General features: G+C 53.1%; 1 protein-coding gene across 2 annotated transcripts in view; it reads right to left on the reverse strand.

The window, feature by feature from the left end:
* LOC138492705 (septin-2A) overlaps window positions 1–18,476 on the reverse strand; it is a 568,103-nt gene that overhangs the window by 181,860 nt on the left and 367,767 nt on the right. The window contains exons 9-10 of one of the 2 annotated variants that reach the window (XM_069620052.1): window positions 14,387–14,532; window positions 10,394–10,477 (exon numbers count right to left, since the gene is read on the reverse strand). In XM_069620052.1, the coding sequence (XP_069476153.1) occupies window positions 10,394–10,477; window positions 14,387–14,532 (230 nt within the window). Of the gene's footprint in view, window positions 1–10,389; window positions 10,478–14,386; window positions 14,533–18,476 lie in introns of those variants that run through there. The other variant, XM_069620053.1, reaches the window with a different exon arrangement.

Raw genomic sequence — 18,476 nt, forward strand, 5'->3', positions numbered from 1 at the left:
GGTAGGGGCGATGGGGTATTAGTACGTGCATGTCGGGGGAGTGATGGGTAGGGGCGATGGGGTGTTAGTACGTGCATGTCAGGGGAGTCATGGGTAGAGGCTACGGGGTGTTAGTACGTGCATGTCAGGGGAGTCATGGGTAGAGGCTACGGGGTGTTAGTACTTGCATGTCAGGGGAGTGATGGGTAGGGGCGATGGGGTGTTAGTACTTGCATGTCAGGGGAGTGATGGGTAGGGGCGATGGGGTGTTAGTACGTGCATGTCAGGGGAGTGATGGGTAGGGGCGATGGGGTATTAGTACGTGCATGTCGGGGGAGTGATGGGTAGGGGCGATGGGGTGTTAGTACGTGCATGTCAGGGGAGTCATGGGTAGAGGCTACGGGGTGTTAGTACGTGCATGTCAGGGGAGTCATGGGTAGAGGCTACGGGGTGTTAGTACTTGCATGTCAGGGGAGTGATGGGTAGGGGCGATGGGGTGTTAGTACTTGCATGTCAGGGGAGTGATGGGTAGGGGCGATGGGGTGTTAGTACGTGCATGTCAGGGGAGTGATGGGTAGGGGCGATGGGGTATTAGTACGTGCATGTCGGGGGAGTGATGGGTAGGGGCGATGGGGTGTTAGTACGTGCATGTCAGGGGAGTCATGGGTAGAGGCTACGGGGTGTTAGTACGTGCATGTCAGGGGAGTGATGGGTAGGGGCGATGGGGTATTAGTACGTGCATGTCAGGGGAGTCATGGGTAGGGGCGATGGGGTGTTAGTACGTGCATGTCAGGGGAGTCATGGGTAGGGGCGATGGGGTGTTAGTACTTGCATGTCGGGAGTCATGGGTAGGGGCGATGGGGTGTTAGTACTTGCATGTCAGGGGAGTCATGGGTAGAGGCTACGGGGTGTTAGTACGTGCATGTCAGGGGAGTCATGGGTAGGGGCGATGGGGTGTTAGTACGTGCATGTCAGGGGAGTGATGGGTAGGGGCGATGGGGTATTAGTACGTGCATGTCGGGGGAGTGATGGGTAGGGGCGATGGGGTGTTAGTACGTGCATGTCAGGGGAGTGATGGGTAGGGGCGATGGGGTGTTAGTACGTGCATGTCAGGGGAGTGATGGGTAGGGGCGATGGGGTATTAGTACGTGCATGTCGGGGGAGTGATGGGTAGGGGCGATGGGGTGTTAGTACGTGCATGTCAGGGGAGTCATGGGTAGAGGCTACGGGGTGTTAGTACGTGCATGTCAGGGGAGTCATGGGTAGAGGCTACGGGGTGTTAGTACTTGCATGTCAGGGGAGTGATGGGTAGGGGCGATGGGGTGTTAGTACTTGCATGTCAGGGGAGTGATGGGTAGGGGCGATGGGGTGTTAGTACGTGCATGTCAGGGGAGTGATGGGTAGGGGCGATGGGGTATTAGTACGTGCATGTCGGGGGAGTGATGGGTAGGGGCGATGGGGTGTTAGTACGTGCATGTCAGGGGAGTCATGGGTAGAGGCTACGGGGTGTTAGTACGTGCATGTCAGGGGAGTGATGGGTAGGGGCGATGGGGTATTAGTACGTGCATGTCAGGGGAGTCATGGGTAGGGGCGATGGGGTGTTAGTACGTGCATGTCAGGGGAGTCATGGGTAGGGGCGATGGGGTGTTAGTACTTGCATGTCGGGAGTCATGGGTAGGGGCGATGGGGTGTTAGTACTTGCATGTCAGGGGAGTCATGGGTAGGGGCGATGGGGTGTTAGTACGTGCATGTCAGGGGAGTCATGGGTAGGGGCGATGGGGTGTTAGTACTTGCATGTCAGGGGAGTGATGGGTAGGGGCGATGGGGTGTTAGTACGTGCATGTCAGGGGAGTCATGGGTAGAGGCTACGGGGTGTTAGTACTTGCATGTCAGGGGAGTGATGGGTAGGGGCGATGGGGTGTTAGTACATGCATGTCAGGGGAGTCATGGGTAGGGGCGATGGGGTATTAGTACGTGTATGTCAGGGGAGTCATGGGTAGAGGCTACGGGGTGTTAGTACGTGCATGTCAGGGGAGTCATGGGTAGAGGCTACGGGGTGTTAGTACTTGCATGTCAGGGGAGTGATGGGTAGGGGCGATGGGGTGTTAGTACGTGTATGTAAGGGGAGTCATGGGTAGAGGCTACGGGGTGTTAGTACGTGCATGTCAGGGGAGTCATGGGTAGAGGCTACGGGGTGTTAGTACTTGCATGTCAGGGGAGTGATGGGTAGGGGCGATGGGGTGTTAGTACTTGCATGTCAGGGGAGTGATGGGTAGGGGCGATGGGGTGTTAGTACTTGCATGTCAGGGGAGTGATGGGTAGGGGCGATGGGGTGTTAGTACGTGCATGTCAGGGGAGTCATGGGTAGGGGCGATGGGGTGTTAGTACGTGCATGTTGGGGGAGTGATGGGTAGGGGCGATGGGGTGTTAGTACTTGCATGTCAGGGGAGTGATGGGTAGGGGCGATGGGGTATTAGTACGTGCATGTCAGGGGAGTCATGGGTAGGGGCGATGGGGTGTTAGTATGTGCATGTTGGGGGAGTCATGGGTAGGGGCGATGGGGTATTAGTACTTGCATGTCAGGGGAGTGATGGGTAGAGGCTACGGGGTGTTAGTACTTGCATGTCAGGGGAGTGATGGGTAGGGGCGATGGGGTGTTAGTACGTGCATGTCAGGGGAGTGATGGGTAGGGGCGATGGGGTATTAGTACGTGCATGTCGGGGGAGTGATGGGTAGGGGCGATGGGGTGTTAGTACGTGCATGTCAGGGGAGTCATGGGTAGAGGCTACGGGGTGTTAGTACGTGCATGTCAGGGGAGTCATGGGTAGAGGCTACGGGGTGTTAGTACTTGCATGTCAGGGGAGTGATGGGTAGGGGCGATGGGGTGTTAGTACTTGCATGTCAGGGGAGTGATGGGTAGGGGCGATGGGGTGTTAGTACGTGCATGTCAGGGGAGTGATGGGTAGGGGCGATGGGGTATTAGTACGTGCATGTCGGGGGAGTGATGGGTAGGGGCGATGGGGTGTTAGTACGTGCATGTCAGGGGAGTCATGGGTAGAGGCTACGGGGTGTTAGTACGTGCATGTCAGGGGAGTCATGGGTAGAGGCTACGGGGTGTTAGTACTTGCATGTCAGGGGAGTGATGGGTAGGGGCGATGGGGTGTTAGTACTTGCATGTCAGGGGAGTGATGGGTAGGGGCGATGGGGTGTTAGTACGTGCATGTCAGGGGAGTGATGGGTAGGGGCGATGGGGTATTAGTACGTGCATGTCGGGGGAGTGATGGGTAGGGGCGATGGGGTGTTAGTACGTGCATGTCAGGGGAGTCATGGGTAGAGGCTACGGGGTGTTAGTACGTGCATGTCAGGGGAGTGATGGGTAGGGGCGATGGGGTATTAGTACGTGCATGTCAGGGGAGTCATGGGTAAGGGCGATGGGGTGTTAGTACGTGCATGTCAGGGGAGTCATGGGTAGGGGCGATGGGGTGTTAGTACTTGCATGTCGGGAGTCATGGGTAGGGGCGATGGGGTGTTAGTACTTGCATGTCAGGGGAGTCATGGGTAGAGGCTACGGGGTGTTAGTACGTGCATGTCAGGGGAGTCATGGGTAGGGGCGATGGGGTGTTAGTACGTGCATGTCAGGGGAGTGATGGGTAGGGGCGATGGGGTATTAGTACGTGCATGTCGGGGGAGTGATGGGTAGGGGCGATGGGGTGTTAGTACGTGCATGTCAGGGGAGTGATGGGTAGGGGCGATGGGGTGTTAGTACGTGCATGTCAGGGGAGTGATGGGTAGGGGCGATGGGGTATTAGTACGTGCATGTCGGGGGAGTGATGGGTAGGGGCGATGGGGTGTTAGTACGTGCATGTCAGGGGAGTCATGGGTAGAGGCTACGGGGTGTTAGTACGTGCATGTCAGGGGAGTCATGGGTAGAGGCTACGGGGTGTTAGTACTTGCATGTCAGGGGAGTGATGGGTAGGGGCGATGGGGTGTTAGTACTTGCATGTCAGGGGAGTGATGGGTAGGGGCGATGGGGTGTTAGTACGTGCATGTCAGGGGAGTGATGGGTAGGGGCGATGGGGTATTAGTACGTGCATGTCGGGGGAGTGATGGGTAGGGGCGATGGGGTGTTAGTACGTGCATGTCAGGGGAGTCATGGGTAGAGGCTACGGGGTGTTAGTACGTGCATGTCAGGGGAGTGATGGGTAGGGGCGATGGGGTATTAGTACGTGCATGTCAGGGGAGTCATGGGTAGGGGCGATGGGGTGTTAGTACGTGCATGTCAGGGGAGTCATGGGTAGGGGCGATGGGGTGTTAGTACTTGCATGTCGGGAGTCATGGGTAGGGGCGATGGGGTGTTAGTACTTGCATGTCAGGGGAGTCATGGGTAGGGGCGATGGGGTGTTAGTACGTGCATGTCAGGGGAGTCATGGGTAGGGGCGATGGGGTGTTAGTACTTGCATGTCAGGGGAGTGATGGGTAGGGGCGATGGGGTGTTAGTACGTGCATGTCAGGGGAGTCATGGGTAGAGGCTACGGGGTGTTAGTACTTGCATGTCAGGGGAGTGATGGGTAGGGGCGATGGGGTGTTAGTACATGCATGTCAGGGGAGTCATGGGTAGGGGCGATGGGGTATTAGTACGTGTATGTCAGGGGAGTCATGGGTAGAGGCTACGGGGTGTTAGTACGTGCATGTCAGGGGAGTCATGGGTAGAGGCTACGGGGTGTTAGTACTTGCATGTCAGGGGAGTGATGGGTAGGGGCGATGGGGTGTTAGTACTTGCATGTCAGGGGAGTGATGGGTAGGGGCGATGGGGTGTTAGTACTTGCATGTCAGGGGAGTGATGGGTAGGGGCGATGGGGTGTTAGTACGTGCATGTCAGGGGAGTCATGGGTAGAGGCTACGGGGTGTTAGTACTTGCATGTCAGGGGAGTGATGGGTAGGGGCGATGGGGTGTTAGTACATGCATGTCAGGGGAGTCATGGGTAGGGGCGATGGGGTATTAGTACGTGTATGTCAGGGGAGTCATGGGTAGAGGCTACGGGGTGTTAGTACGTGCATGTCAGGGGAGTCATGGGTAGAGGCTACGGGGTGTTAGTACTTGCATGTCAGGGGAGTGATGGGTAGGGGCGATGGGGTGTTAGTACGTGTATGTCAGGGGAGTCATGGGTAGAGGCTACGGGGTGTTAGTACGTGCATGTCAGGGGAGTCATGGGTAGAGGCTACGGGGTGTTAGTACTTGCATGTCAGGGGAGTGATGGGTAGGGGCGATGGGGTGTTAGTACTTGCATGTCAGGGGAGTGATGGGTAGGGGCGATGGGGTGTTAGTACGTGCATGTCAGGGGAGTGATGGGTAGGGGCGATGGGGTGTTAGTACTTGCATGTCAGGGGAGTGATGGGTAGGGGCGATGGGGTGTTAGTACGTGCATGTTGGGGGAGTCATGGGTAGGGGCGATGGGGTGTTAGTACTTGCATGTCAGGGGAGTGATGGGTAGGGGCGATGGGGTGTTAGTACTTGCATGTCAGGGGAGTGATGGGTAGGGGCGATGGGGTGTTAGTACTTGCATGTCAGGGGAGTCATGGGTAGGGGCGATGGGGTGTTAGTACTTGCATGTCAGGGGAGTGATGGGTAGGGGGAGTGATGGGTCGGGGCGATGGGGTGTTAGTGCTTGCATGTTAGGGGAGTGATGGGTAGGGGGAGTGATGGTAGGGGCTATGGGGTGTTAGTACTTGCATGTCAGGGGAGTGATGGGTAGGGGTGATGGGGTGTTAGTACTTGCATGTCAGGGGAGTGATGGGTAGGGGCGATGGGGTGTTAGTACGTGCATGTCGGGGGAGTGATAGGTAGGGGCGATGGGGTGTTAGTACGTGCATGTTGGGGGAGTGATGGGTAGGGGAGATGGGGTGTTAGTACTTGCATGTCAGGGGAGTGATGGGTAGGGGCGATGGGGTGTTAGTACGTGCATGTCAGGGGAGTGATGGGTAGGGGCGATGGGGTATTAGTACGTGCATGTCGGGGGAGTCATGGGTAGGGGCTATGGGGTATTAGTACGTGCATGTCAGGGGAGTGATGGGTAGGGGCGATGGGGTGTTAGTATGTGCATGTTGGGGGAGTGATGGGTAGGGGCGATGGGGTGTTAGTACGTGCATGTCGGGGGAGTGATGGGTAGGGGCGATGGGGTGTTAGTACTTGCATGTCAGGGGAGTGATGGGTAGGGGCGATGGGGTGTTAGTACTTGCATGTCAGGGGAGTGATGGGTAGGGGCGATGGGGTGTTAGTACATGCATGTCAGGGAGTCATGGGTAGGGGCGATGGGGTGTTAGTACTTGCATGTCATGGGAGTCATGGGTAGGGGCGATGGGGTGTTAGTACTTGCATGTCGGGAGTCATGGGTAGGGGCGATGGGGTGTTAGTACTTGCGTGTCAGGGGAGTGATGGGTAGGGGGGAGTGATGGGTAGGGGGGAGTGATGGGTCGGGGCGATGGGGTGTTAGTGCTTGTATGTTAGGGGAGTGATGGGTAGGGGGAGTGATGGTAGGGGCTATGGGGTGTTAGTACTTGCATGTCAGGGGAGTGATGGGTAGGGGTGATGGGGTGTTAGTACTTGCATGTCAGGGGAGTGATGGGTAGGGGCGATGGGGTGTTAGTACTTGCATGTCAGGGGAGTGATGGGTAGGGGCGATGGGGTGTTAGTACTTGCATGTCAGGGGAGTGATGGGTAGGGGCGATGGGGTGCGAGTACTTGCATGTCAGGGGAGTGATGGGTAGGGGCGATGGGGTATTAGTACGTGCATGTCAGGGGAGTCATGGGTAGGGGCGATGGGGTGTTAGTACTTGCATGTCAGGGGAGTGATGGGTAGGGGCGATGGGGTGTTAGTACGTGCATGTTGGGGGGAGTGATGGGTAGGGGCGATGGGGTGTTAGTACTTGCATGTCAGGGGAGTGATGGGTAGGGGCGACGGGGTGTTAGTGCTTGCACGTTAGGGGAGTGATGGGTAGGGGGAGTGATGGTAGGGGCGATGGGGTGTTAGTACTTGCATGTCATGGGAGTGATGGGTCGGGGCGATGGGGTGTTAGTGCTTGCATGTTAGGGGAGTGATGGGTAGGGGGAGTGATGGTAGGGGCTATGGGGTGTTAGTACTTGCATGTCAGGGGAGTGATGGGTAGGGGTGATGGGGTGTTAGTACTTGCATGTCAGGGGAGTGATGGGTAGGGGCGATGGGGTGTTAGTACTTGCATGTCAGGGGAGTGATGGGTAGGGGCGATGGGGTGTTAGTACTTGCATGTCAGGGGAGTGATGGGTAGGGGCGATGGGGTGTGAGTACTTGTATGTCAGGGGAGTGATGGGTAGGGGCGATGGGGTATTAGTACGTGCATGTCAGGGGAGTCATGGGTAGGGGCGATGGGGTGTTAGTACTTGCATGTCAGGGGAGTGATGGGTAGGGGCGATGGGGTGTTAGTACGTGCATGTCGGGGGAGTGATGGGTAGGGGCGATGGGGTGTTAGTACGTGCATGTTGGGGGAGTGATGGGTAGGGGAGATGGGGTGTTAGTACTTGCATGTCAGGGGAGTGATGGGTAGGGGCGATGGGGTGTTAGTACATGCATGTCAGGGGAGTGATGGGTAAGGGCGATGGGGTATTAGTACGTGCATGTCAGGGGAGTCATGGGTAGGGGCTATGGGGTATTAGTACGTGCATGTCAGGGGAGTGATGGGTAGGGGCGATGGGGTGTTAGTACGTGCATGTTGGGGGAGTGATGGGTAAGGGCGATGGGGTGTTAGTACGTGCATGTCGGGGGAGTGATGGGTAGGGGCGATGGGGTGTTAGTACTTGCATGTCAGGGGAGTGATGGGTAGGGGCGATGGGGTGTTAGTACGTGCATGTTGGGGGAGTCATGGGTAGGGGTGATGGGGTGTTAGTACTTGCATGTCAGGGGAGTGATGGGTAGGGGCGATGGGGTGTTAGTACTTGCATGTCAGGGGAGTGATGGGTAGGGGCGATGGGGTGTTAGTACATGCATGTCAGGGAGTCATGGGTAGGGGCGATGGGGTGTTAGTACTTGCATGTCATGGGAGTCATGGGTGGGGCGATGGGGTGTTAGTACTTGCATGTCGGGAGTCATGGGTAGGGGCGATGGGGTGTTAGTACTTGCATGTCAGGGGAGTGATGGGTAGGGGGGAGTGATGGGTCGGGGCGATGGGGCGTTAGTGCTTGTATGTTAGGGGAGTGATGGGTAGGGGGAGTGATGGTAGGGGCTATGGGGTGTTAGTACTTGCATGTCAGGGGAGTGATGGGTAGGGGTGATGGGGTGTTAGTACTTGTATGTCAGAGGAGTGATGGGTAGGGGCGATGGGGTGTTAGTACTTGCATGTCAGGGGAGTGATGGGTAGGGGCGATGGGGTGTTAGTACTTGCATGTCAGGGGAGTGATGGGTAGGGGCGATGGGGTGTGAGTACTTGCATGTCAGGGGAGTGATGGGTAGGGGCGATGGGGTATTAGTACGTGCATGTCAGGGGAGTCATGGGTAGGGGCGATGGGGTGTTAGTACTTGCATGTCAGGGGAGTGATGGGTAGGGGCGATGGGGTGTTAGTACGTGCATGTTGGGAGAGTGATGGGTAGGGGCGATGGGGTGTTAGTAAGTGCATGTTGGGGGAGTGATGGGTAGGGGCAATGGGGTGTTAGTACTTGCATGTCAGGGGAGTGATGGGTAGGGGCGACGGGGTGTTAGTGCTTGCACGTTAGGGGAGTGATGGGTAGGGGGAGTAATGGTAGGGGCGATGGGGTGTTAGTACTTGCATGTCAGGGGAGTGATGGGTAGGGGCGACGGGGTGTTAGTACTTGCATGTCAGGGGAGTGATGGGTAGGGGCGACAGGGTGTTAGTGCTTGCACGTTAGGGGAGTGATGGGTAGGGGGAGTGATGGTAGGGGCGATGGGGTGTTAGTACTTGCATGTCATGGGAGTGATGGGTAGGGGCGACGGGGTGTTAGTGCTTGCATGTTAGGGGAGTAATGGTAGGGGCGATGGGGTGTTAGTACTTGCATGTTAGGGGAGTAATGGTAGGGGCAATGGGGTGTTAGTACTTGCATGTTAGGGGAGTAATGGTAGGGGCGATGGGGTGTTAGTACTTGCATGTCATGGGAGTGATGGGTAGGGGCGACGGGGTGTTAGTGCTTGCATGTTAGGGGAGTAATGGTAGGGGCGATGGGGTGTTAGTATGGGAGTGATGGGTAGGGGCGACGGGGTGTTAATTGTCAGCAGAATGATTGGAAGGGTAAGAGGGACATGCGACAGTTCATTCTCACAGCAATCCCCAAGTGTGTGGGTTCAGACATGAAAGAGAGTTAACTGCTTGTAACATTGAAGCAGCACCAGAAGTCTTATTAGAATGTGAAAGAAGTTCCCCCAGGGTCTCAGAAGTAAGCCCCTCGCCCAACATTTGAAGGGTTAGCCCCATCCTCCGAAATGTTAGCCCAGGTGCCGCCCCTTCTGCCTCTAGCAGCTGAAAGGATAGTGGTACAGCTACCCCCAGCACGGGAGCAGAAAACTTGCATGCACGGGCCCTGCTGTAACTTCTCTGAAAAGCAGCAGTGCAAGTTTCCCTCGCAAATGCGGGCACGCAGAGTGCACAGAGGTGCACACAGACTGATGCGCTTGCATTTTAAATATTAAAATAACGATGGAGGAAAAACGTCTGCATGAACAGATTTCCCAAAAAAAGAAGAAAAGTGAAGGAAAAATAATGGTAAAGAAGATATCCGGCATGCGAAGGTGGACTGCCTGTTCACATGCGAGGCCTGCTCCCCCAAAGAAAAGGGCTCATGTGAGGGACACCACTACTCGCACACACAGGTTCCAGCCTGGATAGATTGGTCTGCTGGGGCCCTCCGCCGCCCACTCTTCAGCTCGGAGGGACCAGTCTGTGGGATGCATCCAACTGGCCCGGCACGCTGAACTCAACACACACCAACACACACCAACACACACCAACACCCACCAACACACACCCACCAACACACACCCACCAACACACACCCACCAACACACACACCAACACACACACACACACACACACACACCAACACACACACACCAACACACACACACCAACACACACACACCAACACACACACACCAACACACACACACCAACACACACACCAACACACACACCAACACACACACCAACACACACACCAACACACACACCAACACACACACCAACACACACACCAACACACACACCAACACACACACCAACACACACACAGTGTCAGGACACTGTTCTCCTTTCCATGCACACACTCTGTGTTGGTGCATTTAACTGTCAATTCGTGCAGACAAATGCTAGGAGACGCCCCCTTCCCTGTACACCTCGGCCATGGGTCCGGACACAGGGGGCTCCTTAGACACTTACTTGCCAGTTCGCTTGAGCCTCTCCGACCGGAAGCTCTCGTAGTGCAGGTCCTGGGTCACCTCTTGCAAGTCCTGCATGTGGGTCCTGAAACGACAGTCAAGTCATTAGTAACTGGGATTGAGTGGTACACGTTAGGATTAACTCAGGGGTACGGCGAGAACACAGCAAGCGTGCCACTCCAGGACCCGCAACAGCCCCAGGATGTGCAAGACTCCCTCCCCAGTGAGGCAAGAGGCTGCCGCGTCCCCACCCTCCCACAGCCACGTGAAAAGGCAATAGCATACCGCCCCCCTTTGGCCACTGTGGTCATGGAGCACTGGCCCCTGCAGTTAACTAAACACACCTCCACTAGTTAAATTGAAACGCAACCTGCTAATATTTATTAGAGAAAGGCAGCTATATGCAGGCCAACTATTTTGGCTAATGCAAGACCAGAATGTAAGAAGGTGTGAGAACAGGGGATACAATGACAGGAGGCTGATAGTCCAACTTCAAACAGTCAACCAACTTCAAAGAGACTAATAAAAACACTACGTGAGAGACAAACGCTTCTAAGAAGTGAACCTCATATTTGCACATGAAGATTCCCTTTTTTTAAAAGGACTTATCATTTAGACATGTTCACAGCAACCATAAGTCGGATTTTCTATGTGTCATTGTTTCGATAATTTCCAGGCAATTGAGGATATACAATTCCTCCACCCGCAATTTAGGGAACTGGAATGGTCAGTTAAACTACATTCCTGGCAGATCTGAACATTTCCTGAATTTAAGAGTTGGCCAACTGGTAAAGGGTGAAATTATGAATGTGGAGAGTAAACATGTTCATAACTGTTATGCTTACTGTGAAAACAGCGGGATATAGCCCAACGGTCATGCTAAATGGTGCAGACCCAGCTGTCTTTTTATTTAATTCCCCATGATTAGCTGAATCAGAAAATATATATATATATATATATATATATATATATATATATATATATATATTATGGCAATTAGTAGTAAATCAAAGTTTAAACAGGATTTCTGCCAACATTTGACTAGAAATCAAAAGGGTATTGCAAATGGAAGTTGCCATATGTCTGTTCCAGGCTCTTAAACCAATCCGTAGAGAGAGGCGGGAGTTGGAAGGAGAGAGAAGGGTGACTTTCAAATCCTATTTGTGAAAACTCTTCCAGGGTCCTCCCCAAGATTGTAAACTTGGCAGTGTCATCACTGCTATATTAAGGGGATGCACTGAGTGTGAGGAAGGGTGCGAGCTGCTGAAACTTACCATCTGACAGCAGCCAAACAAGGAGAACATCGGAATGGCATCTGGATGGAGCTGTCCATTGTGTGAGAGGCCTAAAAAAGCGGACTGGACTCTATGGTGAAAAGTTGGAGGCCATCCTTGAGTGGTGTGACCAGATTCCAGCCCCATCTTTCCAGACGGCTGTGACATGCAGCTGGCTGTCCTGAATTTTAAACAGAGGTTTTCCATGTAACTAGAAGTTAACCCTTTGCCACCAAAAGGTGGGGGAGTCTTCTGGCCTTAAATCCTTTCGCTTTATAGCGTGCAGGGATGTGTGGGGGGCAAATCTGTATAGCTCTATAGCATATTTAACTAAAAATATTAATTTAATTCCCTCTAGCAGAACACTACGGGGTGATTTTTGTTAAAATTCTAAATTAAAGCTCACTTCCCAGTGTGCGCTGTAAAACTATAGCCTATAATTTAATTGGGTAATCCTTTTTGTCCTGTTGACAGACTTCGAGGAAGAGGGGTGTCTTTGTTCTTAAATCAGTCCAATCTTTTTATCCAACGTTCCCCAACACAGGCCTTTCAATGGAGGGGGTTCTGAAATCCAAAATTCTTCAATTATCCTAATTTTTCAGTCAGATTTCCCCAGCCCAGGGGGGTCTGAAAAACGAACTGCTAAATCATACTGTGTTTATTTTGAAGTGGAAAAGTGTGGGTTAAATAATTGCCATATGCATTTGCCCAAATTTGTAAAACTAAACTGCTAGCCTTTTAAGCGTGCACTTAAACAGAAAGCTGCACAGCACATTTCTAATTGTTTGTGTTCACTGAGCAGTGCTCATTATTTCTTGAATTGAAATTAAGATAAAGTACTGTGATTTGTGTGTTTCCCCAATTCATTTGTGTGATTTGAGCAACAAGAAGTTGATTGTGAGCCAAAAAGAAGATGGCGGGTGTAGTGTGTGTGATTTTTCTTACATCTAATTCAAATACACAAATATTTCCTGTACACCGGCCTGGTTCTTGGCTCATTGGTAGCTTGCGTGGAGGGACCCTAGGGGTATTAGATGAATTGGAGATCGGTCTGAATAAAAGAATCCATTAAACAGTTTGTTGCGTGACACCTTGAGCGGGGAAGGAAGGTACTCCCTGTGTTGAAGGTGGCCTCTCAAACCGTTACAGTGAGGACTGAGGGGGAGCGTTTACTGTGGGGAAACCTAAGGGGGTCTTTAGTCTACTAAATGTCTTATTAAGGAGGCTCTTGTGGCTTCTTGGCATGGACAACTGTCATGGGGGGGGGGGAGGATGTGTTTCATCAAGTGCGGCTGTCCTGTGGGAAGATGTGTCTGGGGGTATGCAATTGAGAGCTAAAGTCTACACAACCTGCAGCACTCCAGATCTTTTGGACTATGAATCCCATGATCCCTTTCCACTGACAACACTGGCTGGCCCAGGTGGGAGGCTTGTATAGAGTATGATGCAAGTAAGTCTGTAGGGTCTTCCATGACACGTGGGTGTGCAGAATCCATGGCTAATTTGAAATGCTTTTACAGCAGAAGTGTTTAAATAGTCAATACGTGTCGCCTCACATGAGTGCGCAAATGCAATGCACTATTCATCTCCTTTTCCAGATCCCAAAACAAAAAGTGAGACAAGGGGGGGATGAGGGGTTCTGTTTTTGCCCCTCAAATTTGGTATGTGCCCCTTAAATATTTTTCCCAAATTCCCAGCATTAGAACTTGGGAAGCCCGGGAGAATCTTGCATTCGATTCCAAAACATCCTAAATGAAACAGGCATAAAACTACCTTTTCAGAATGAGGTTCTTGGCATTCCTGCCCTGCTACATATAAGGAAATAATATTTGCACGCAGGCTCTGTGAATTCAGAGTCTCCCAAAGACATGCAACAGTGGCTTCGCAATCCCCGCCTGAAAACTATAGGCTGTCCAATTGTAGAGAACGCCAAGGATTTTGAATGCAATAGCTGCAGAGGTAGAGAGCTAGATGGGGTTCTGGCAAGCTCACAACCTGCCATGGTACGATGACCAGAATCCAATGAGTGACAGGAAAAGCACACTGGCATCAGATAATCAAAGACTAAAATCTATGTATTAGACCCCCCTCCTCGCAATCCAAACTACAGCATTCAGAGGGATGCATGTATTGGGTACATGGCATTTCGACAGAAATTAGCGACCCATACAGTGGTTGGGCCAGTTCCACCAACAGTGGTCTTACAATAGAATTTTGATCAATGGCCAAAAGCATAGCCGAAGGGTAGGACATGAACTGGGGTCAGAAATAGGACAAGGACATGCCATTGTTAAGGCAGACTTCCATTTGGAGGTTCCTTATGCACTCAAGAGTGTCTCCTAAACTAGTTTCTTAATCGGGGGTTACACCCCACACGAGAGGGCTTTGGAGAACCTCTATAACAGCATAAATATAGTGAAGGTCAGAGAGGGTTGCACTAGCGGGACAAGAACGTTTTTGGCTAGTGGCTGTGGACCCCTTCTAGTTGTAGGGGACGGCGCACTTGAGGGCCACTTTGAGTGCATAGATGTTGGAGGAGTATTGGGAACAGCAGGAGCGGACACACAGTGCTGGTATGTTGTAGATCCAGCCAGTTGGAAGATGCCAGGTTGCACCCAGTGAAGGATGGTCTGTGTTAACTATTGCAGATCAATTCTTTAGCAATGCTTCAGCCCGCGCAGTGCAAGCGGCCAGGTGTGGAGGGAAGGGGAGCTACTCACACTAGCATGGTGCGCAGCTTCAGGAAGTCGTTGTGCTCGGGGTTCTCCACCTCCACCACGCCCCACGGGTAGAGTCGACCACGGATCTTCTTTCCCTTCACCTCAATGAGCTGATTGGAGCCAATGACTGCAAAGGGGATGCTCGCCTGGTGGCAGGAGGAAAAACAACAAGAGGAACAAATTATTTAGGGTGTCAAATGGGCCACATCACTTGCCAACTCCAACAGCACCCCGTCAGAGGCTTACCAAGAAAGAAAGACCAGACAGACAGCTGTGCAGCTCTGGGTACAGAAAAAGCTTGCTCAATATACTAACAAGAACACACACTCACACTCCAGCAGAAGCTTTGCACACACCTTGAGACCATGTCCATAGCAACACCAACAGGAGCAATGCACAAGCAGGTGGGCTCTAGATACAGGGCACCACCAGATATGACCCTGAGCTCTGCCTAGAATCCACACATGATCAGGTCCAGTCTCTATGGAGGAACTGAGCGCCCACTCCAGGGTTTCTGGCCACAACAGCTCCTTTCTAAAACTGTGCAATGCACAGAGGCATCAGAAGATGCGGCGGGTGACCCACATGTGCACAGGGAATATGAAAATGTTTGGCAGGGTACAGACAGCCCCCCCCCTCCACATCCAATTTCTAGAGATGGCAGTACCCATTGCAATGCCCTTGCAACTTCTGTCAGGTTTATCAGTCGCGTGCAGAAGACTAGTCCCCTTGCCCTTGCAGATCTGCACACAGCGCGAGGTTAACCTGCAGGCAGACACAGTTCCCTTCATGTACAGGTGTAGAATGGGTGAAGTGGGTGGAACGGGTGAAATGGTAGAACAGATGAAGTAGGTGGATGAACGGGTGATGTGTTTGGAACCGGTGAAGTGGGTGGAACCAGTGAAGTGGGTGGAACCAGTGAAGTGGGTGGAACCAGTGAAGTGGGTGGAACCAGTGAAGTGGGTGGAACCAGTGAAGTGGGTGGAACCAGTGAAGTGGGTGGAACCAGTGAAGTGGGTGGAACCAGTGAAGTGGGTGGAACCAGTGAAGTGGGTGGAACCAGTGAAGTGGGTGGAACCAGTGAAGTGGGTGGAACCAGTGAAGTGGGTGGAACCAGTGAAGTGGGTGGAACCAGTGAAGTGGGTGGAACCAGTGAAGTGGGTGGAACCAGTGAAGTGGGTGGAACCAGTGAAGTGGGTGGAACCAGTGAAGTGGATAGAACCAGTGAAGTGGATAGAACGTGTGAAATGGGAGGAACCAGTGAAGTGGATAGAACGTGTGAAGGTGACGTATGTGGATAGTTGATGCATGGAGAAAGGATAACGTGGGTAGAACAAATGAATGGTTGAATGCATAAAATGGTTGGAGTGCATGGAACAGACTGGAGCGCATGGAACGGACTGGAGCGCATGGAACGGACTGGAGCGCATGGAAAGGCGCAACTTGCATGCAATGGTTTGGTGTGCATGGAATGTAAATTTGAAAGAGCATGGAAAAGAACGATTCTGAGTGCTTGAAACGGTCGTAATGCATGGAACAGTCAGAGTACATGGAACGGATGGAGTACATGAACTATTGGAGTGCACTCGATCTCAAGCTCCTAAGGTAAACCACCATATCACATCTCCACGCTTACTCTCTTCCTTACACCACCACTCAACTAGAACACTGCGATACTATGACACCATTTGGTATAGCTGTTCTCATATCATCACCTGCCGCATACTCCCCATCACCCTAACTAAACACAGCTGGTTACACACCCTCCAGCCTAGGCATTCTCCTCAGGCCCAACGTAGCCACAATCAGTCTGGATAACAACCTGCCAGAACGGACACATACTCTTGATCTCCCAACCACCACATCTAGTGCTAAGAACCGGCTATCACACGAATGCCATACCTGCTGCACACATATCCGGTGCTCACATGCACCTTATGACTCTCTCTATTCTCTGTACTGACTTGAACTTCGGTTCCCGAGGGCGCTCAACCTACCAGCGCCTTGAGACCATACCAATGGTACATAAGGCGCTATATACATGCAAAGTAACAACATAAGTTTCACTGTAAAGCAAGGTGATCGGGGGCTCTGAGGGAGCACGTGATGCACAGCATTAGCAGTATAGAGGGGGGGCGGGCGCAGCAGGAATGCCCCGATGCACACCAATTCATCTCCATTACTTGCGCCAGCGACGCAGGGCTTGTTTACATGCGAGAAGCCGTTAGCGGCTGGACACCATCAAAACACACACAGTAGCTACAGACATACAACTTGCCTTAATCCCCTGTCAGGCCAGGAATGCTGTTCATTAAGGATATTCAAGGCCTGGCTTGCCTGGCAGACAGAAGCTGCTGAACTCCCATAGACTCTAATATGTGCTGTGGGAGTGTGGGAGGTTTAACCCAGGGGGCAATGGGCCCACCTTTCACCCTCCTGTATCCCTCATGACAGCTGCAGGAGAGTAAGGAAAGTCAGCAGGCTGGCGCATAGCTGGGCGAGGCGGGCACCAGGGAGGACTAATACTCCCTTCTCGTTACTTGTGCATGCTAGCACAGACCAGTCACAGAGGCGGGCTGCTCTACAGAGCAACCACACGATTCCCAGATCTTTCCTAGACACTACATCCTCCCCAATGGCTCGCCAATACCCCAATAGCAGCATATCACTCCATTCACAAAGATGCAACTGGCCTGCATCGACCAGCAGTGTCCCACGATACTGCAGCATTAATAACATGGCAGGCAGCCTTCCCCCAAGGGGGTGCCAGGTTAACGTGGCACAGTTGGCATTTATGCTGCAATGGGGTGCGGAGCATGGCGCCACTCCTACTTACCCCATCTAGTCAAAGGCTATGCAGTGCAAACCCTCTTTTACTAAAGGGGGCAACCAGCAGTCTCAGAAGTAGATCAATGCCCACCTCACCAGAGAGGGGTTCTCCTCCGTTGTAAAAGGTCACCGCTAGCCGTGAAAGGTTGGGGCACTCCCCAGACACCCAGAGCTTGGCATGTATTAAGCATGCGGGCTGAGGGTTGAAATGCTACATAAAAAGGACAACTAGTGCACGTCTGGAAACTATTCCCATCTAGTTTATACTGATGCTCCAGTGTTGGGGAGCACAGATGCCTTGCTGCGAACCCTTGTAGGGGTGCAAGTGTACAACTCTAGAGGGCAGCACCCTGCCATTCAGGTAGATGTTGCCCTTGGTGGGCACATGCGGCGCTTACATGCAGTGGTCTTCAAACTGTGGGGCGATCCCCTGTCGGAAGGATGACTAGTGGGGCGGAAGGGGGAACACGAGTCGCTTCAAAAAGGGAGTACAGGGACTGCTTGTAGTAGAACATATAGGTACAATTGGTATCTGGGGGATGTTTACTCGGGGGGTGAGCGGTTGACGACTTGCACTGCGCCATGTGTGGAGGGGCAGAGACCCACTTCATGGAATGGTGACGCCTGCAAACAACTGATGCCGCCAGCATTAAACAGGTGCCTGGGGATTGGCCTGCGAGGGCCAGGCTGGGCTCCTTCATGTAGAGTTCAGCGGAAGTCACACCCCCATACAAAAATCCAGGTGGATTTCCGACGCTGGGTATTGAACCCATCATTTTACAGGTAATTTGCCTCCAGCACAGACCGCAGAGGTTTGCAACATCCATCCATCCAGCCCTCCCAATCCTGCTGCCTGCTCTGGATGCCATGGAAAGCTCTGCGGCTACCTAGAAGGCCTAGCAATATGAACGAGTTACCTGCCCAAATCTTGGCAAACAGGATGTCCGTTGGCTTCCTGCGGAGGGGAGCCGGGCAGACACAGGGCAGGGCTGCATTCACAGAGATGCACGAGGGGGGTGTGCTGGAGATCCGATGCAGGGAACATGGGAGCATTGTGCAGTCTTTCCCCGTCAGAGGGGCACCAGCAAGGCCCAGGGACCTGGAACCGGAGGGTTCCCACAAGATGGCACAGCCGGGAACCCAGAACCCGCTTCTCCCGAGTGGCCTGGCGAGATCCCACCGGCGCTGCTGCTGCAGGACCCCCAGGCCCCTTTCCTTGGGCGAGCAGAGGCGGGGGCTCGCATGTGCAGCCCCTGGCCAG

Source organism: Ambystoma mexicanum, chromosome 10 (genome assembly GCF_040938575.1).
Source record: "Ambystoma mexicanum isolate Mex_15411 chromosome 10, UKY_AmexF1_1, whole genome shotgun sequence".
NCBI lineage: Eukaryota > Metazoa > Chordata > Amphibia > Caudata > Ambystomatidae > Ambystoma > Ambystoma mexicanum.